Source organism: Dendropsophus ebraccatus, chromosome 9 (assembly GCF_027789765.1).
Source record: "Dendropsophus ebraccatus isolate aDenEbr1 chromosome 9, aDenEbr1.pat, whole genome shotgun sequence".
In the NCBI taxonomy this organism is placed as follows: domain Eukaryota; kingdom Metazoa; phylum Chordata; class Amphibia; order Anura; family Hylidae; genus Dendropsophus; species Dendropsophus ebraccatus.
The window spans coordinates 89104408-89126022 of NC_091462.1; the positions used below are offsets into that span (position 1 = coordinate 89104408).

Sequence of the window (21615 nt, forward strand, 5' to 3'; positions counted from 1 at the left end):
TAGTTCTGCAAGCTGTGACCATCCAGTTTGCAGAAATACATCTCCCATCATGTCCAATTTTTTCTTCTCATCAGGAAATCCTGAAGGTTTTTCCTGATCAGGATTTCCTGACAGTAAAATCTGACACGGACGTGTGAATGGGGCCTAAGAGCGCTGCTGTGGTTTAAGAGCTCCCTGTACTGGCCAGGAGCGGCATAGCATCCTCTAAAGCACTGTATCCTTAACAAGGAAGTCTCCCTCACCTTCCAAATCATAGCAGATCCCCTTCAGGCTGGGGCTTGCATCAGGGGACAGGACTGTGTAGGTAATCTCTTCATAGCTGTAGCCCCTCTCTCCCCAGACAGAGAGTGCTGCTATACTGTGCCCACATATGTCCTGCTCATTCCATCATGCTTCCTGCAGTTTCTGCAAGCCCTTGTGTTTTCCATCCTCTCCATTTCTTCTATAATGTTCCTGCATTTACACTTAGCCATTCACACTGCTCCTATAATGTGCATGCACTCACACTCAGCCATTCACCCTGCTGTATAGTGAAGTTTCTGTCCTCCTGCACAGCTCTGTGATTCTCACTTCCTGGTCCATGCTGAACACACCCCTTCCCCATTGCTGTCATGTGACCACACAAACCCCTGACAGCAGCCCTGCTTCTCTATTCTAGCCTGTTGTACTACGCGACTGCATTATGGGGATCTGCAGCTACATCCTGTATCTACAAACTGCTGCTGTCTTTTTAGGTTTATGCAGTTAGTTTTACATTATACTCCACATGCTGATTGCTATACTGTACAGTAACATAATAATCACATATTCTGCTGTTTCTAAATGTTTGTTTCATTTGTTTTACATGTTATTCAGAATAATAAATCATTATTTTTCAGATGTGAAACCAATTGTCTGCATTTCAATTATTTCTTATGGGAAAATTTGCTTTGGTTTGAGAGTGATTTGGATTACAAGCACAGTCCTGGAACGAAATCCAGTCGTAATCCAAGGCACCACTGTATACAGAAATATATCTTTGATTGAGCAATATTATAGATAAAACGCCCCACAATGGGGTTTGGAGTCACATATATCATATCTTTTGTTTCCTGTGTATGTCAATTTCAATAACATTGGATATTAAGTGGAAGCTTCGTCTGAGCGTCGGCTAGTTACTTATTTTGTTGTCAGCAGGAAAACGAATTGTCATGCAGGCAGCTCTGCATTCATCTGGTGACCACTGTGTTACGGCTGCCCTCCCAGGAGTGCTGAGTCTACCTCTCGGCTCAGTAGCTGCGCTGTCACACTGATAGAATAGCTTCTTTTAATTCCCTGTTCAGATAATGTTCTGTAAAACTTGCATTCATTGACTGGCACTGTGTGGCTTAGTGTATTTCATCAAAAGTAAAATGGAGAAAATTTACATAAATATAGTCTCACACGGAGAACAGAAAGGTCTCAGTCTATTAGAAATGAATCCATATATTACAACAGAAACAAAGGCTTATAAGGGTTAATTATCAACTTTTCTGGAATGATAATAGCTAAGATTTTATGTTTTTCAAAATCATTTTGGCAATTCTAAATGTCCTACCACGCCATGGGAAGAGCTTTCTCATGACAGCCAATCAGATATATATAATATTCTGATTGAATACTGCAGTGTCCCTATGATAACAATGAAAGAGTGCACAAGAATAAAGGTATAGGTCCACAAGTGCACAATAGTAACAACTTCCCTCCATTTGTTAGTCCATTTAATTCTCTTCATTTACCAAAGAAGACTCCTTACTCGAAAAAAAACAAAACTTGTCCGCTAGGTGTCTAAATTCTCAGCGTACTGTTCCCTGCTTGTAGCTAGACTCAGCTTGTCTCTAGTAACAGAGAAACCAAGAGGAAACACAGGAAGTGGGGTGGGGCCTGGTCTGGGTACATGCAGTCTGTGAGTCTGCCTGCCTCCTCCACGCGATCCTCACTGTGCCAAAAAGGTAAATTTAAGGTGTAGTGCGGTGTAAAACCTTTTTTCATTAAATAACACACATGACAAAGTTATACAACATTGTAATGTGTGTTATTTAAGTGAATGACCCCCTTGCCCATGTTAAGCCCCCAACCGTGGACCTGGAAGTGTAATACAGTATACTTACGGAATCACTGATGACTCCGGCCGCCATCTTGGGACGATCACATCATCTTCAGGAGGCTGGCCTGACTGCTCCAGCCCTCCCTCGCGTCATCAGCTGCTCAGCCGTGATTGGCTGAGCATAAAAGAAGCCCTAGACGTCTTCTGTTATGCCCAGCCAATCGCGGCTGAGCAGCTGATGACTCACCGATAGGGGGGGCGGCATGAGGGAGGGCTGGAGCAGTCAGGCCGGCCTCCTGATGATGACGTGATCATCCCAAGATGGCGGCCGGGGTCATCAGTGATTCTGTAAGTATACTGTATCACACTTCCGGATCCACGGTTGGGGGGGGAGGTAACATGGGAAAGGGGGTCATTCACTTAAATAACACACATTACAATCTTGTATAACTTTGTAATGTGTGTTGTTTAGTAAAAAAATGTTTTACAATGCACTACCCCTTTAAAGCTTCCTGGTTACCTCTTACCACCCATAAGGTTCATCGTAAGATGTGCCCTATGTTGATAACCACTACTGTATCTACATGGTGCTGTCTCCTGAGTGTAATCCTTGCTCCATGCTATCTTTAGCTTGTCAGCAGCAGTTTAGTGTAACCTCTTCATTCATACTTTGCTTTTCTGCCAACACAGTACATTGCAAACACAGTGTACCAAAGCTTCTTTTTTCCCCAGGTGTCATCTATGGAAGTGTACTGTAAAAAGGGAGTAAGGGCCCTATTCCACAGTAACGATAATCGGCTGGATCGGCCCCATTTGGCCCGATTCGGCCGATTATCGTTCGGTGAAATAGAGAGAACGATCAGCCGATGATCGGGTCATCGACTGATCGTTCATTTAGGGCCAGACCTAAAATCATCGTTCCCCCACCGCGCAACGCTACTGCTGAATACCGGTGCGCGGTGGGCGACCGACGATTTGAGAAAAAACAGCAGCAGCATTATCATCATACATTACCTGGCTGCAGGGCTTCTTTTCCGCGCTGTCTTCATCCCCGGGTCCCGCGCACTCTATCTTCTGAATGGCCGGTCAGCTGACGGAGCGCTCAGCCAATCACAGGCCGGGACCGCCGCGGCCTGTGATTGGCTGAGTGTGGCCTGTCATCTGACCGGCCATTCAGAAGATAGAGCGCGGGGGACCCGGGGAGGAGACGGAGCGGAGGACAAGCCCTGCAGCCAGGTAATGTATGATGCTGCAAGGACATCGGTAACAATGTCCTTGCAGCCCTCGCTCAACGATCATCGGGCCGTGGAATAGGCCCAGTAAACGAGCGGCGATCTAGCAGATTGCCGCTCGTTTACATCGTTGATCGGGCCCTCCTCGGCCCGTGGAATAGGACCCTAAGTCTAGGTATGAATACTGCTGGTAGACAGTCCAACTTTCGTCTTACCCCCTGAAATAGAGAAATTACTGTGCAGTGTGGGCTGAATAACAGCAGTGACAATATTAAAATCATCTTTTACCAGTATGGAGGGGTAGTGTAACAAAACCATGAAGGTTTTTAAAACCTTTTGAAACAAAGGTGCTTTAAAGCTTCTACCACCTGAGAAGCCGCAATTAGCGTAACGTATTAATGCCTTTACCATTCACCTTACTAATTTTTACTGCATAAGTGATGTAAATGTTATTAATACTGTATTATTAATGTGATCTGATATAAATTGGTAATATGATCTGATATGACTGCAAAAGCAGGCTTCAACTCTAGCAGTTGCCTTTCCTAGGTCCTAACAATGGTTTTCCCAGTATTCAGATAACCCTAGGACTTGTGGTAGGGCAGAATCAGGTAACCAGTCAGCAGTTGCATGAGGATATCATACAAGGATCTATCATTGTCAGAAGCAGTCATATAAATAACAACTCACCATTAGATGACCAGAACTAATGGAGATCAGGAGATGATGACGCTGTAGGAATTCTTCTACCATGCCTAACAATATCATATTTTTATTAGACTGTTTATTTAACCATTGCTATTATATCTTCACCAGGACGGCAATGATTTTGGAGAGACATATGATGAGATGAAATTCTTCACTCCACAAATTCTCATAATCAAGCTGAAGGTGGAGGAACCAAGAATAGCTTTTGAGCCAGGTGTGGAGGAGTGTTGGAACCTTATAAAACGCTGCTTCCTGGAGATTATTAGGAGTGCGGAAGGACTTCCCAAAGTAAGATATGGAGAGAAATTCATGAGGGAAATAAACTTCTCAATAAAACACTATACAGTCAAAGTGTAAAGGTTCTCCTCTTAATATTTAGTTGTCTTTTAGGTTATATCTTTACTTTTTCATTCTAATTACCATTTTTATTAAAATAAAAGAGCATAAAAGCATAATTCAAATTCTTTTGGATCAGTCGCCTATATGTCGCCTGTATTTTTTTTTTGCTTAGGGCCACATACTGAAAGATTTTTTTAAATCAATTTTTATATTCTGATTGTAATTTTTTATGTGTAATTTTTTATGTTACTTTTACAATGTTTTTATAAGGGGGAGCCATCTTACCTGAGCTGTTTTTGACAGCATTTAGAGTTATGCTTTACAGGCATAACATCTATAAGCATAAGCACAAAAGTTTGAAGTAGATCCTATTCTCTTCTAGGCATGCTCTCTGACCTGTGCAGGGGTCATTCCCTGGTTGTGAATGGTGGTAGCTGCTAGCACACTGCCCAATTTATTCAGCTTCCTTTATTACTGTTACTTTATGTTATAGTGATACCATTTATATGTGGAGCATATCCCCTGGACACAATTCTTTCCTCATCAGAATCTTATAAATTATATAGAATTCATTAGTAGTAGTGGTTTGGGAGATACATTATTTCCAAATCTTAACATCTCCAGTGAATTGTGTATGATATAGTGCTTAGAGGCTACTCTACACATCAAGAGGCCTGCAAAGTTCTCCATTAATTTACGTTTTGATCTTCATTTACAGGTTGAGGTTGAGCTTTTTCCAGATCTTCAAGGAGAAAATCTTACTCTGAGCTCTGTAAAGCATGAGGAATCCTTAGTGTCTGAGTATATCAACAAAACCAGAGAGATTTTTAACATGAATATAGTCGGCCCCCAAAAGTAAGCTCTATCTCATCTATCTATCTATCTATCTATCTATCTATCTATCTATCTATCTATCTATCTATCTATTTGTCTCCCATCTATCATCGATCTATCTCCTATCTATCTATTTATCTATCTATCTATCTTCTATCTATCTATCTATCTATCTATCTATCTATCTATCATCTATCTCTAATCTAAATCATCTAATAGCTATCTACCATCCATAGACAATTCTAACATATTATGATCTCCTGGTATAGCCACCTTTATTTTTTTGGTTATTGTATCAATGCGGGTATTGATTTTTGGCTGATCTAATGTGATGCATTGTGTCTCCATCTTTATCACATGACATAATTGTATAGACAGTGGAAGTGTCATGGGAAATAGCTTTTCAGTAATGTTGAACGGCTTCTAAAGCTTTCTGGTTTCCATTTCCCATTAGGTACCTCAATGTTTATAAAAAATACAGCGATCTTTTGAACAAGAAAGCTCAGCAAGATATTATGGGGTTCCTTAAGGAAGAACATTCACTGCAGGCCTTCACTAAGGTAAGAAGTGAAGGGATTAGGACCTGTCGCCACCCCAGACCTGCCTATTTTAGCTAATACATTCAATGCCCATGAAAGTCTGGATAATTTGTCTATAAACCTCTGTGATGTGCTGTTCCTCTGTTATTTCTACTGAAAATCTATGACTGAACTGGGTGTTAACACTTGGGGGTGTGAGCCTACACAGTCTGGCACCATCAGCTCTGATTGAATGGTGTCAGACTGTCAGGGACGCCAGCCAAATGTTATAGACTCTAGTAACAATAATTAAAGGGGTTTTCTGATTTAAAAATATTTGTCCCCTATCCGCAGGATAGGGGCCAAGTATGAGATCGGGGTGGTCCAACCTCCGTGACCCCCCTGGTGTTGTCCGGCCTCAGCTACAAAACTCTGCTGCTGCAGGGGGCACAGCAGTGCAGTATACTTTACAGACTGCTTCCAGTGATGTGCCATTCTGACAGGACACGGCCGCTCAGCATAGACAGTTCAGTGCTATCTTGTGGGAATGGCACTGGAAGTTGTCAGAGAGATGATGGCGGACAGCCTGGCAGCTGCGGCAGAGCAGGACAGGTAGGTATACAACACTGTTGTGTCCCCCAGCAGCAGAGTTTTTTAGTTGAGGCTGAACAACCCCTTTAAACTGAGATTATATAAAAACAAAAATTCATAGATAACAGACACCACTGATGTCAGCTTGTCTTTCACTACTCATGCCCTATCAGATAGGCCAGTGTCTGTGTGCCAACAAATTCCCTTTAAGTTACTTATCTCATACAGTGACCTGTTTTTTTGTTATGTACAGAAAATCAATAACTTATCACAGCTGCGGGGAGAAATCGCATCAATGCATATTACTGTCCCTCTGGCCATGTTCTGTTTGGATGCCTTGCGTCTCAATGAAGATCTATGTGCCAGAGCCCAGAAATTAAAAGATCAACTTGTTCAATTTGAAGTGGATGAAAACAGGGAGCTCAATAAGAGGTGAGGTGTACGAACAGGATTATTTAAGTGACAACTATCTGAGTAGTGAGGGTCTGAACACTGGTACTCCAATGATCCTGTGAACAGAAGGCAGTTGTTGCCCTAATGAATTGAGAAGGGGGGGAGCATGAATGCACAGCCAGCACGTCACTTATTCTCTATGGGGCTTCCAAAAATTATAGAGTTCTGTGTCTAGCAAAATGTGGAAGTCCCATAGAGAATGAGTGGCGTGCCGTCTGTCCGTAAGTGTTTCTGCCCCATGCTGGAATCCAAGCCCATTTGAATAGGGGGACAACCTTCCCTTTGTGGGTGTTTATAGTGGACAGTTGCTGATTAGAACAGACCATAATACTTCAAGGATCAGAATAAGAACCGAAATACAAAGATATAAAATGCAATTTATGATATCTTCCTACAATAATATAGATTATTTAGTCATCAGCTAATTCTGTCTGGAAAACCCTGTTCATCCCACATGTAAAGTGTAAACTAGCATTCAATGGTGGACAGTCACAAATTTTCAATGTTGAACTTGCTAAAGATTTATAATTGCAGCTATTAGTAACTCAATGATTTAGTCCGGAAAGTAGAATATGGAACCTAATACCATAGTAAGTTCATTTATAGCATTTCAAAGCTTTACAGAAGGTATAGTCAATGGCTTGCATAAGTGATATTTGTTCTCCTTTCATCATCTGTCGTTTTCTCCATGTAGTGTGGTTATGTATCCTTTTAGGCTTGTTAGCTCTATGTAGGTCTATTTGATCTGACATGACAACCAAGCGTTACTTTTAATTATAAGGAGTTTGATGTTGTGTCCTTTGATTAATGAGAGATTAAAAACATTTCACAATGAAGCACACCAGGGATCCTTCTTCTTATACCATGTGCTTAGTGGACAGATTATGTGATACGCCGGCCCTTGTGATAGAACAAAATTGGGAAATCATTCAGGCTATTTAAAGGGATTCTATCAGCAGATTTTACTTCCACAACTCTTAAAAGGGCGCTGTTATTTTAAAAAAAACTTTCGACATGTCACAGGGTCATGTGAAAGTTTTGATCATTCGGGATCTCACTGCTGAAACCCCCACCGATCAGGAGAACAAGCTGGGAAAAGAACACTCCGTGACTTGCAACAAACTCTGTCAAGGCAGTTCCATTATAAGTCTACGGGGCTGCCTGCACAGAGATGATTGACAATGAAGAAGTGCCCCCTGTTCGTTTTACTGATCAATGGAGGTCTCAGCATCTTTTGTACCAAAATCTGCAGGTTTTTGCCCATTTTGCAATGGAACTTAATGGAAAAACAAATGGTAATGCACACGTTATATTATTTACCAGATGTTATTCTAGCAAAAAAAAGGTGAGCACAAGATGGCTGCAAAAAACAGAGGAATATAAAGCGGGACCAAAAGCTGTGTGTATACATAGCCTAAGAATACAAGACTTCATAAATGATCATACTTAGAGGGGTTTTCTACTTTGTGTTCCCAGTATTTGTTTGAAGTACAGCAGAATAGCCGACAGAGTCAGCGAGGTGCCGGCAAACACTGAAGATCTGGTTGCTCTTGCGGACTTCCTGAGGACCTCAAGTGATGTCACAGTTTATAAACTGAAGGATGAGATTTCAGAGGCAGTCAGTCGACTAATGTTTCTTCTGGATTACGCCACTCTTCAGTGTAAGTATTTTACAAGAACATTGGTGTGTGTCATTCCTTTACCGGACAGGAGGGATAAGTTCAGCCTCTTTGTCTATATACAGTTTAAAGTACACACAATTTGTATTTTTAAAAGATTTTAGTTTTTAACATTATGAAACGATTGACATGTTTTCCAGAATTGGTTTAAAGGGGAATTATTAGCAGATTAGATGAATCTAACCTGCTAAAGCCCCCTATAATGCCTAGGATGATGAGAAGGAAGGTATGTGTCTGACCTTTCTCCTTGGCACCCAGGGCCGGCTCCAAGTTTTTGCAGGCCCATGGGCAACAGAGCCTCAGGGGGCCCCTCATCCATCCACTATGCACCCATCATCCACACACTATGCACAATCACTTGAGACGCCACTAACATACACACACATTACTGACACACACTCATGTACTGACACAGACACTTACTGACACAGACATTACTGACTGACTAACACACAGTACTTACAGCTCAGTCTTCTCCTTCTTCCTCTCTGTCGGCCGATCTCCACACTGTAAGATTGAGAACCTGTGGGTTATGTGATCTGGTGATTCACCGCACCCCCCCACCCCTCTCTCTCTGTGCAGGATGCTGACAGTCTTGCTCCTTCTCTGTCTTCTGATGTTTGGCCCCCCACCCTACACTACAGTAAGCGGGATTAACATTAGAGCACAGGGCCCCTCTCCCTCTTTGGGCCTCTAGAGGCACTGTGGGCCCTGGTGCTTGCCAGGTGCTGACCCTGACCCTGTCAGCACTGGTCTCACGCTGTTAGTCAGCGTAATCTTTGTCTGGGAGCACTGCCCTGCCTCCACAGCGTCATCTGACCTGACCGCATGTGGTAGTGGTATACAGAGTGAAGACCTACAGAGCACTTAGAACTCTCTTCTAGGTGTGGCCCAAAGCCAAACCAGTGATGGCACAGTGGGTCCACATCCGCTGCCTGTTACAGTTGGTATAACAGTAATGCAGTGGTCAATAAGCCGCTTCCCTTCTGCCTATAGACTGAAGTGAAATATCATTCACTCAGTGCCTCTCATCACATAGCAGTAATTGCTTATTACCTATTTATTTAGTGCTGTCATTATTTATATACCTTACCCTCTGCACCTAAGGCTGATTTTCTTATAAGATGCCTTTTACCAGCACCCTTTCTAATTATGTGAAAGATGAAAGAGTCCATTCAAATTAGAAAATATGTATGTAGAGATTTTGAATATTGGATGTCTAAACGGAGGCTGCCTAAGGCATTCCTGCTGGAGAACGTTCAGCATCCCAGGTGACTCCATCCTTCATTACTCAGTAATACATTACAATCTCTCTATATACAATGGGGGTGCAGGTTGACCTTTCTGCATGATTCACTTTCTTCTGCTGCGTTTCTTCTTCTTTCATGGCTGAACCTGAGTTACGACTTCATGGTTCAGAATATAAAATTGCAGGGAGTGGGATGGTTGAATGTCCACCTATGAATTTTATCTAGGTCTAAAATTCTGTACTCTTAAATTTAACAAAATACAGTGCGGAGAAACAGTGCTTATACCTCACCTGATTTCTTCTAGTTTTCCAAATTTCTGGTGGGGGTGGAGGGGATTGGCAGGTTGTATGCAAATCATTCAGATCATCCAACTAATTTTAACCCCATAGTGACATCCACTATATAAGCATGGTGAATGCACACCCAGAATGAAGGGAGCTTTGGCACTGAACTTGCTCCATAGATAGCAGGTAACAGCTTTGTTAAAGACTGACATCAGAAATAACAGTCAGTCATTTGACCACCTTAAAGTGACTCTGTCATCAGACACAATAAATGAAGATTTTACCACTTCCTGTGCAGTGGATTTGGAAAAGAAGGGCACCATTGGATTCAATCAGGGAATGGTAAAACCTTCACTGCTTATGTCTGATGATAGATTCACTTTAAAGGCAAATCCCCTCACGGCGCACTGGCCAATGAAGATGAAGATACCTTACTTACCTTCATCCTTGGCGCTTTTTTTGTGCAGATTTGTGCACAGACGTGACTTTCATGGTAATGTTTGGGCGGCCCCGCTCGCTGCCCCCTGCTTGCTGTCTGTCCCTGTAATAACAAAAGCAGTGAGCAGGGAATGAGGGGGAAGTAAACCTGACTTGACAAGTCAGTGCTCGCTTTCCCCGGATTATTGGGCTGTGTAATAGGCCTTTAGTGTCTGTTATTTTCTTCAGCTTTAGGCTATGTTCACAGATAGTATTTCTGTCAGTCTTTGTTCAACCAAAATCAGGAGTAGCACTGAGAGGTCAGAATTATAAGATTTCCAGAGCTTCTGTGTTTTCAACCCACTCCTGCTTTTAGTTGAAAAAATACTGAGCAAAAGACTGAGTGAACTACCAAGGGGAACATTTATCAAGACTGGCGCACTTGTACGCCAGTCTTAAATAAAGCCCCACACCCTTTGCCCTGGACAGATTTACTAAAAGGCTTATGCCTCTTAGTAAAGCCTTCCAGCATCATTGATAACTCTCCCCCTATGTGGGAACATAGCCTTAACCTAATAACCTAATGTCCTATTTGTTCTGCTTTTATTTACTCTAAATGTTCACAGGTAAAAACATTGGGGAAGTGATAATATATATATATATATATATATATACTGTATATATATTTAGTACCACAAACATTGTGATACCAGTGCAGAGACTATAGAAACTGTAAGAACCCTCTCAGATATTCTATGCGGGAGAATTCTCTCCAGGGAAATATATATTGGAATCTAGGATAATAGGATTAGCTACAAACATGTTATTGTCTTCTGCTGTAAAAATCCATGCAGATAGATCATAATAAAGTTAGGGAACATTTCCCTTTAACATAACCAAATCACTGATAATTAGACTTTGACTTGTCCTTTCTTGTATATCTTATCTATTTATCTGGTTTGTATATCAGTTTCTGGGAAAGCTGTGTGACAGCTATAATGGCTGCCATAATAATTCTCCTATAGGCCGTTACCCCAAAGGATTTCTCTCCTGCTCCCAGATCCTGGACTCCAGAACCCATATTTATTGCTTTGATTGGAAGATTATACATTACATTATTATTTTTATTTCTATGTGTGTTGTATCCCATGCAGATGATGACCTGAAGTTAAACAGCGCTGTATTCCATTGGCCTGAACAGATAGAAACAGTGTTTGAAGTCAACAACAACCGTTTAATGGCCAGGAGAGACCAAGCTGAGGATGAGCTGCGGAAAAGGTAAGAGTGACCAGGGCTTCTGACTGCAAAATCATAGAGGCATTGTAGAAAGGAGACACTACGGAGGAAGGAAACTGATATGGCTGGCAGGTATCCTTCACCCTAAGACATGCATGTTCGGCATGGTTGAATGTGCACATATTTTGAATGAGGAGAAGGCCAGACACCTGCAGCAACTTATCTCCCCAAGAACAAAATGATCAACCAGCTGAAACCCAACATGCTGTCGGCTGAGACCCCACAGTGCAGATCATACTGTAAAATGTGCACATAAAAGCCTTATAGTGATGCAAACATCAAAAGCCATAAACAAATAGTTAAAGGGGATACTTTCAAATTTGTGCACAGAAATTTACTTCTATTTAAAAATCTCAAGTCTTCCCACACTTATCAGCTGTTGTATGTCCTGCAGAAAATATTTTCTTTTCAGTCTGACACAGTGCTTTCTGCTGACATCTCTGTCCAAGACGGGAACTTTCCAGATCAGTACACGTTTTCTATGGAGATTTGGACAGTTTTTGTCTTGTGGTGGCAGCAGAGAGCACTGTGTCAGACTGAGAAGAAAAAAACACTTCCTGCAGGACGTACAGCTGCTGATAAGTATGGGAAGACTTGAGGTTTTAAATAGAAGTAAATTACAAATCTATATAACTTTCTGAAACCAGTTGATTTGGAAGAAAAAGATTTTCGCTGCACAACCCCTTTAATAGTGAGCTCTCTAGAGCTTTTCTGCTTGGGTAGGAAGACCAAGCACAATATTGGCAGGTGTCTAATTTTGCCTGAATGCCACCCATATCTTGCAGTATATGGAAGTTTGCATTGTATAGTTGCCTTGTAGCTTCTGCAATGTAGTTTGGATCTCTCCAGAACATCCAGGACGTATGGAGAGTCCATTTTTTCCTGTTCCTGCATATGTGATTGGGTTAATTTACTTGGCATGGAATTAGTTGTTATGTCAATTCCTGAGATAAGGAAGTTAGGGTGCCTTTACACAGAGAGATTTATCTGTCAGATTTTTAAAGCCAAGGCCAGGAACAGACTATAAAAAGGGAACGGGTCATGAAGGAAAGACTGAGATTTCTCCTCTTCTCAAATCCATTCCTGGCGTAAAAAAAAATGTCATATAAATTTCTCTGTGTAAACGCACCATTAGGCTATGTTCACACTACGTACGTTTCGTAATAATCACGTTTGTTAATACTACGGAACTTACGTAGTGCTGCCTTCTAAGGAATCCCAGACGGAGTGTATACACGTAGTATACACTCCGGCCAGGATCACTAGGGGCGTCGCAAGAAACTGACATGTCAGTTTTTTGCGGACGCTATACAGTGAATAGCAGCCGCAGAAAACCTGTCAGTTCACACAATGGAGCAAGCGGCTGGAGAATTGTGTACAGCGGGGGATTCAGATGCGGGCGCGCAGTGATGCACCTGCATCCGAATTCAGCGGCAATGAAGATCATCAGTACCAGCTTGGATGATCTTCTCTGACGGAACGGCTGGTGTCTTACGCTGTCGGAACATGGCCTTAGAATGTGAAAGATCGAGATGACTGTATAGTCTATAATATTGTTTGTATTATGGTACAGGGCTATAATCGTTCAGACTATTTCTGGGCTGTTTCTGAAATTGAGGGAACAATGGGGTTATACTTTCTGTAACCCTCTGCAGATTGCAGAACAATGCCTTTGCTGTATGAAAGAAATGGATTCTAAATAAAGCCTTAAGAATAAGACCAGGGGATTATAGATTTCCCTATATCTTTTATCCTGTGCCCTGCACATTGTAGAAGTATTTCCCATAGAACAGACAGGCAGCGCTGCATGGGATATGGATGACACCATGGTACTTCTCTCTTATATACCAGACTTGTTCACAGTCATTTTGTTAAGCTTCTTCGGTGTCTGTAGAGCTAAAGTTTTCCTGCCAGCAGTATAAGGAATTGAGCTACAATACTAAAAAGTAATTGAAAGCGCAAAAAGGGGTCACAGCAATTACTTTCTATTCTTGTTTTTTGGCCTGTACCTGGATCTGTGAACCCTAAAGGTCTAGGGAGTAATGCTGGGTGGCTTGTAAAGTAGGATAGGAAATGAAGATATAGGATATAGATATAGGAAATAAAGATATAGGAATGTGTGTTAGAGGTAAACTAATGCAATACATCATTTGTTGGGCAAGACTAGAATTATGAGCTAAAGTTTAAAGCGAACCTGTCATTAAGACCATGCTATCTAATCCATCACCATTGTGTTATAGCGCAGGAGGAACTGAGAAGACTGATAAACGTCTTTGTGGGAAAACATTTAGTATAACTGGTAACATGTTGATTGAAATTTTTGTATGACAGAGGTTGGACGGCCACAGATTGTGAGAATGAAGGGGGCACTTGCTGGTATGGGGCGGCATTCCCTTCTGAGGTCGGTGGTCTCTGTTAACAGAGATGGCAGCTGGTCTTGTTCAGTTGAATGGGGCAGAGATGCAGTTTGCACAGCCAGGTAGCCAAAGAGGCACTATGTGCTGAAATACAGTAATTTGTTACTTGGTGGGGTCCCAGACATATGCCATCACTATATCAGATAGGCAATCCACATGGAATCACTGCTGCACACTGCACTCTGTCTACTGCTTTGTAATCATCTATATACTGTAGTAGGATTATGTGGACTGTTAGTATAGTGTATAGGAGTATATATATATTTCATGTATATTCTTTGGTAGGATTATATGTAGTGTATAGGAGTTGTAACGCCTGGAGTAGTGGATCCACTGGACCGACACCAGCGATAGCACTAACCTCACCAGGGGGCGGAGTCTAAGGGGCCGCTGGTTTTCACCAGAGCCCGCCGCAAGGCGGGATGGACTAGCTGCGGCAGGCGACCCCCAGGTCGCTACCCCTGGCTTGGTTGCTGGTGTCGGCAGGCGAGGCGTGGCAGGAGATGGCACAGGCAATGGTCTGCAGGTAAGAGCGCACGTGACAGGCTGAACACGGGAACAGATGGAGTGACAGGGGAACAGGAACCAGGAACAGGGACTAGGGACCAGGTAACGGATAGGACTCAGGAACAGGGACTAGGACCAGGTAGCGGAATAGGACACAGGAACAACAGGGGGCTGGGCCAACGCTATGGGAAGCATGTAGAGGCTCCAACACTAAGGACAGGGCATGCTGGGATTTATAGGGGAGTGATTGGTGCCACTAACCAATTAGGAGCGCACTGCCCCTTTAAATCTGAGACAGCCGGCGCGCGCGCGCCCTAGGAGGCGGGGATGCGCGCGCCGGCCGGCACAGACCGCGACATGCACGGAGGAGAGGTGAGGCGCCCCAGGGGCCGAAGCAGCAGCAGCGCCGGGTCCCTACACAAGGACCCTGGCGGCTGCACGGGACAGGAGGCGGTCGCGGCGGCAACCCGGGACGCGGGAAGCCGCCGCGGCCGTGACAATACCCCCCCCCTTTGGCCTCCCCCTCTTTCTTGCCTGCAAATGGCACAGGAAGCCACAAAGTCTTTGACATCTTGGGATAGACTGGGCCACCAGTAGTGGCGCGAGATCCGTTGGCCGGTCTTACGGGCTCCAGGGTGCCCGGCCTCCAACGAGGAATGTCCCCACTTCAAAATACCTCTTCGAAGCGCAGGGTGAACATGAGTCTTTCCGGGGGGTACTCTCCGAAGAGGGGAGGTGACGACTGGTACTAGGCGATCAGGCGGTAAAACGTGGCAAGGGAATGTGGGTCTGTGGACGAGGTCCTTCTGTAAGTTCTCCCGGTGGTGAGAGGACATGACCTCAGTCTTGGGTACGGAGAGAGGGTACACCTTGGCAGAGAAGGCATCCGCCGAGTCTTGGTCTTCTGCCGGTAGGCCGGATAGAGGCTTGGCAGGGACAGAAAACGACATAGTACACTTGGTCTGAGGTGACTTGACACACTGGTTGGAACAGTCCTGACCCCAACTGAGAATCTCCCCGGTTCTCCAGTCCAGCTGAGGGGCATGTTCTTGCAGCCACGGGAGTCCCAGGAGGACCGCGGGGGAAGAATGGGGCAGGACGTAGAAGGATATCTCTTCTTGATGTAAAGGACCCACCTGGAGGACTAAAGGTGCGGTCTGGTAGTACACACGGTCGGTAAGAATTTCGCCCGTGACCGAGGAGATAGTCAGGGGCCTGGCTAGTCGGGTCACGGGTAGCCGCCATCTTTGGACCAATGTTGCCGCAATAAAACTGCCTGCTGACCCAGAATCGAGGAAGGCAGTAGTCTGATGATTTTGTCCTGAGGGAGTCCGGATGGAAACTGGCATAGACAGACTTGGAAAGGTGGCATTCACACCTAGGGACACCTGTCCCACCGGACCTAGGTGCGAGCATTTTCCGGATGTTTGGGGACGTAGGGGACATCCCAGCCGGAAGTGATCGGAACCACCGCAATAGAGACAGAGATTCCGCTCCAGGCGCCGGATTCTTTCATCAGGCGTCAGGTGAGGCCGTTCCACCTGCATAGGAATCTCAGGAGAGGGCTGGGACATCGAAAGGTCAGGATTCTGGAAAACCGGCGCCAGCTGGGGATGGCGACGGGAACGGCTTAGTAAATGTTCATGCCGAACCTCCTCCTCCCTCTCCGAAAAACGAGTATCAACTCGGGTGGCCAGTAGAATGAGTTCGTTCAGGGAGGTAGGCAGGTCTCGGGCAGTGAGCACGTCTCTCACTCGACTAGACAGACCCTTCTTGAAGGTGGCCAATAGGGCGGCCTCTTTCCAGTCCAATTCAGCTGCCAGGGTGCGGAACTGGATGGCGTAGTCACCAACAGAGGAGCTGCCTTGAGAGAGGTTGAGGAGAGCAGTCTCGGCTGAAGAAGCACGGGCAGGTTCCTCAAAGACGGAGCGAAACTCGAATAGGAAGGCCCGGAGATTGGCAGCAACAGGATCATCACGGTCCCACAGTGGCGTGGCCCAGGCCAGGGCTCTACCTTCCAATAGGCTGATGATGAAAGCCACTTTAGAGCGCACGGTGGAAAACTGACTACTCAAAAGTTCAATGTGCATGGTGCACTGAGTCAAGAATCCTCTGCACAACTTAGAGTCCCCAGAGTACTTGCTTGGGAGAGCCAGTCGGAGTGAAGAAGAAGCGTCAGGAGGTGGTGTGCGCTGGGCAGTAGTCTGCTGCTGTAAGGCGGTAGTGAGTTGCTGGATCTGCTGCGACTGTTTCTGGATTTGTTGCGCCTGCTGAGTGACCACTCTGGCGACGTCACGGAGATCAGGCACCTCGCCGGGATCCATGGTTGGAGCCTACTGTAACGCCTGGAGTAGTGGATCCACTGGACCGACATCAGCGATGGCACTAACCTCACCAGGGGGCGGAGTCTAAGGGGCCGCTGGTTTTCACCAGAGCCCGCCGCAAGGCGGGATGGACTAGCTGCGGCAGGCGACCCCCAGGTCGCTACCCCTGGCTTGGTTGCTGGTGTCGGCAGGCGAGGCGTGGCAGGAGATGGCACAGGCAATGGTCTGCAGGTAAGAGCGCACGTGACAGGCTGAACACGGGAACAGATGGAGTGACAGGGGAACAGGAACCAGGAACAGGGACTAGGGACCAGGTAACGGATAGGACTCAGGAACAGGGACTAGGACCAGGTAGCGGAATAGGACACAGGAACAACAGGGGGCTGGGCCAACGCTATGGGAAGCATGTAGAGGCTCCAACACTAAGGACAGGGCATGCTGGGATTTATAGGGGAGTGATTGGTGCCACTAACCAATTAGGAGCGCACTGCCCCTTTAAATCTGAGACAGCCGGCGCGCGCGCGCCCTCGGAGGCGGGGACGCGCGCGCCGGCCGGCACAGACCGCGACATGCACGGAGGAGAGGTGAGGCGCCCCAGGGGCCGAAGCAGCAGCAGCGCCGGGTCCCTACACAAGGACCCCGGCGGCTGCACGGGACAGGAGGCGGTCGCGGCGGCAACCCGGGACGCGGGAAGCCGCCACGGCCGTGACAGGAGTATACATATAATTTATACTATATGGTAAGATTAGATGGACAGTGTATAGGGGTCTACATATAATTTATACTATATGGTAGGATTATGTGGACAGTGTATAGGAGTATACATATAATTTAAATTTTATGGTAGGATTATGTGGACAGTGTATGGGAGTATATTTATATCATGTATATTATATGGTAGGATTATGTGGATAGTATATGGGGGTATTTACACTACCGTTCAAATGTTTGGGGTCACCCAAACAATTTTGTGTTTTCCATGAAAAGTCACACTTATTCGCCCCCATACGTTGTGAAATGAATAGAAAATAGAGTCAAGACATTCACAAGGTTAGAAATAATGATTTGTATTTGAAATAACATTGTTTTTACATCACACTTTGCTTTCGTCAAAGAATCCACCTTTTGCAGCAATTACAGCATTGCACACCTTTGGCATTCTAGCTATTATTCTGTTGAGGTAAGCTGGAGAAATTGCACCCCACGCTTCTAGAAGCAGCTCCCACAAGTTGGATTGGTTGGATGGCCACTTCTGGCGTACTATACGGTCAAGCTGCTCCCACAACAGCTCAATGGGGTTCAGATCTGGTGACTGCGCTGGCCACTCCATTACCTATGATAGAATACCAGCTGCCTGCTTCTGCTGTAAATAGTTCTTGCACAATATGGAGGTGTGTTTAGGGTCATTGTCCTGTTGTAGGATGAAATTGGCTCCAATCAAGCGCTGTCCACTGGGTATGGCATGGCGTTGCAGAGTGATAGCCTTCCTTATTCAGAATCCCTTTTACCCTGTACAAATCTCCCACCTTACCAGCACCAAAGCAACCCCAGACCATCACATTACCTCCACCATGCTTAACAGATGGCGTCAGGCATTCTTCCAGCATCTTTTCATTTGTTCTGCGTCTCACAAACGTTCTTCTTTATGATCCAAACACCTCAAACACTTTTTTCCAGTCTTCCTCTGTCCAATGTCTGTGTTCTTTTGCCCATCTTAATCTTTTTCTTTTATTGGCCAGTCTCAGATATGGCTTTTTCTTTGCCACTCTGCCCTGAAGCCCAAAATCCCGCAGCCGCCTCTTCACTGTAGATGTTGAGGTACTGGCACTGCATTACTTGTTTCCCCATTTTCTAATAACATTTCCTTGTGCAGCGACGTATCACTTCATTCTGTTTATGTGCAGTACGGCTCGTACAGGTTGTTTTGTTGAGTTCAAGAGCAAATACATGTTTTTGTAGCTAAAGATTACAAGCAGTAAATTTCAGCATTGAAGAAAATACAACTAAAATGTTTATAGAAATATGACTCTATTCCTCCTAATAGAGGCATCACATTGCTTGGCATTGTATGCATCCGGCTCTCCCGCTGAGTCTCTGAACAGGTGGATAATCATATACTGCTTGATGCAATATTGATTAATTGTTAACCTCTAGCCATTTGTACAGCCATTGGTATGATAGCTGAATGGCTAATTGATCAGGTATAAGATTGTGAGGACTGATATTTCCATGGCTAGTCATATATCTGTGAAATGCAATATATCCTAGGCAGAATGGGAATAGGACAGAGGACAGCTTTAAATGTAACTATGCATAGATCTAATGAAGTGCATACATCAACCTGTCATACACCAGTATACTGGAAAGCACGATCCATCTGTGACGTATGATATATTTCACAGCTAAACGGGTTGAGACGTTTATAATTACACTGTACCTGTTCTAATGCATAACCATCACACATCTGCAATTACTTAGACCATACTCTATAGTTACCCCAAAGTGTTCATCCAGAAGAAGGCAAAAAAAACCCTATGAGGTAGAAAAAATAAGGAGGAAAAATGCTTCTGGCAGAATAAATCTCTGGATCCACACTCCTTCTCCGCTGACTATAACCTGTAATATTATTACACTTCAGAAATGCATCCAGGCCTCTTTTGAACTCTTCTATTTAGTCCATCACGACATCTTCCTCTAGCATTGAGCTCTATAACTTTTTTGCTCTTACAATAGGGAATCCCCTTCTGCGCTGGTGTAGGAACTTTCCTCTAGATGAAAAGGAGGCCCCCTTGTCATGGATACAGTCCTGGGTATACATGGTCATGGGGGAGGTCTCTGTACTACCCCCTGATATAGCTATACATAGTTTTTAGTTCACCTCTAATTAACCCGGATTGTTATGATCTTTCTCGATACAGTACTTCTCCCATACCATTTATTACCGCCGTTGTCGGTTATTGAGCCCTCTTCAGCTCCAAGATAAAGGTAATTCCATGTGCGGTTGAATATTTCTTGTTTGGATTTTGCCACAAATCCTCAGCAAAGTCTTAATGTGCAGCTTGGGATTTTTTTTGAGATTTACCACGAATTTTACTCATACTAACGCTGAGAATATACAACATCATTGACATAAGATGTGCCGCATCTTCCATGTTCCTTGCGGAAAGAAAGGCATGTGCTTAAAACTGTCATCCACATGCACTGTACTCTGCTGCTGCCATCTCACAAAAAGTACAAAGAACACATGATCCTTCTCTCCATGTTCAAGAATGACCTGTAGACTTTGTTAGTTTTCCATGGCTTTAGTTCTTTACATTATTATTATTTCACTGTGTAGTGCTGTATCTACACTTTGTATGTACATTACTTTCTCCAGTAAAGGAGAATTTTAAAAGTTTTGAAAATATGTTTTTTAAAGGTAAACTGAGAGCACGAATATGTATATATAGATGTCTATCACACGAGCATTACATAAATATCTTTAGCGATGCTGTGTGATCTGGCATCCTCAGTTTATACATTCTTTATCCCAGGCTGACAGTGTCGCTGTATCTTTAGGCTGCCCCCACCTCCTTCGTCTGTCAATCATTCTGGAGGAGGAAGGGCAGCAGCCTGAAGATACAGCGGGAGCAGACAGTGTCATAGACGTGCCTCTGTGACACCGCCAGTCCGGAATTAAGAAAGTTTTTACCAAAAATGCCAGATCACACAGCATCACTAAATATATGTATGTGATGCTCATGGGGTAGTGATCTGAAAACTGTTGGCACGAATATGCATGATATATCAATTTTCAAAAATCCATTACGGTCACTTACCTCAAACATAGACATGGTTATACTAACTAATGTGTCCCTTTGTATCCCATTAGAACACCATGAAATGACACACCATACCTTTTCTCCGTAGGCGCACAGATTTTGAGAAACTGCTCAATAGCTACAATTCAGAAATCGAGTCTTTTAAGAAACGGGAGGTAATGACCATAGACGAGATGAAGAATAATGTTGAAAAACTAAATGAGCTTGACAAGAACCTGACTGCAGCCCTTGCAGAGTTTGAGGTTGGTCATTCTTTATATTGCACATAATATCCTATGAGAATAATATATGGCTTTTGGAGATTATAATGGTAACAAAAACAGAGGAACAAACAAGTAAACTTAGTATCTTTTGGGCTTAATATGTCTGATGGTAATGTTGTATTAACATCTGTATTAATAGTGTGATAACCAATCTGCCATTTGGGGAGACTCTGGGAACCCCTTTACACATTACATGGTTGATCCTGCTGAAATTGGTGGGGTTGGCTTTTTCTTACAGAGTAACATACTGTAGTTAGCAAGGTTGAAAAAAGTCCATCAAGTTCAACCCATAACCCTACTGTGTTGATCCGTAGGAAGGCAATAAAGAGGCAAAGCTATGTTCTCATCTTTAGCATTTATGCCTCTTTTGATGCATCCCATTATTTTATTAGCCTTGGCAGCTGCTGCCTGGCACTGATCACTAAAGTTGAGTTTACTGTCCATCAATACCCCCAGGTCCTTTTCAGAAGCCGTGTTACCCAGTGTTTTATTATTTAGCACATAACTGTACTTATTATTTCTACGGCCTAAGTGCATAACCTTACATTTATCCACATTAAACTTCATTTGCCATTTCTCTGCCCAAGCCTCCAGCTTCTCCAAATCCCTCTGTAATA

General features: G+C 44.1%; 1 protein-coding gene across 2 annotated transcripts in view; it reads left to right on the top strand.

The window, feature by feature from the left end:
- DNAH3 (dynein axonemal heavy chain 3) overlaps positions 1 to 21615 on the top strand; it is a 257207-nt gene that overhangs the window by 87913 nt on the left and 147679 nt on the right. For both annotated transcript variants that reach the window (XM_069983790.1, XM_069983791.1), the window contains exons 10-16: positions 4114 to 4293; positions 5063 to 5199; positions 5633 to 5738; positions 6541 to 6719; positions 8217 to 8401; positions 11525 to 11648; positions 20824 to 20977. In XM_069983790.1, the coding sequence (XP_069839891.1) occupies positions 4114 to 4293; positions 5063 to 5199; positions 5633 to 5738; positions 6541 to 6719; positions 8217 to 8401; positions 11525 to 11648; positions 20824 to 20977 (1065 nt within the window). The remainder of the gene's footprint in view (positions 1 to 4113; positions 4294 to 5062; positions 5200 to 5632; positions 5739 to 6540; positions 6720 to 8216; positions 8402 to 11524; positions 11649 to 20823; positions 20978 to 21615) is intronic.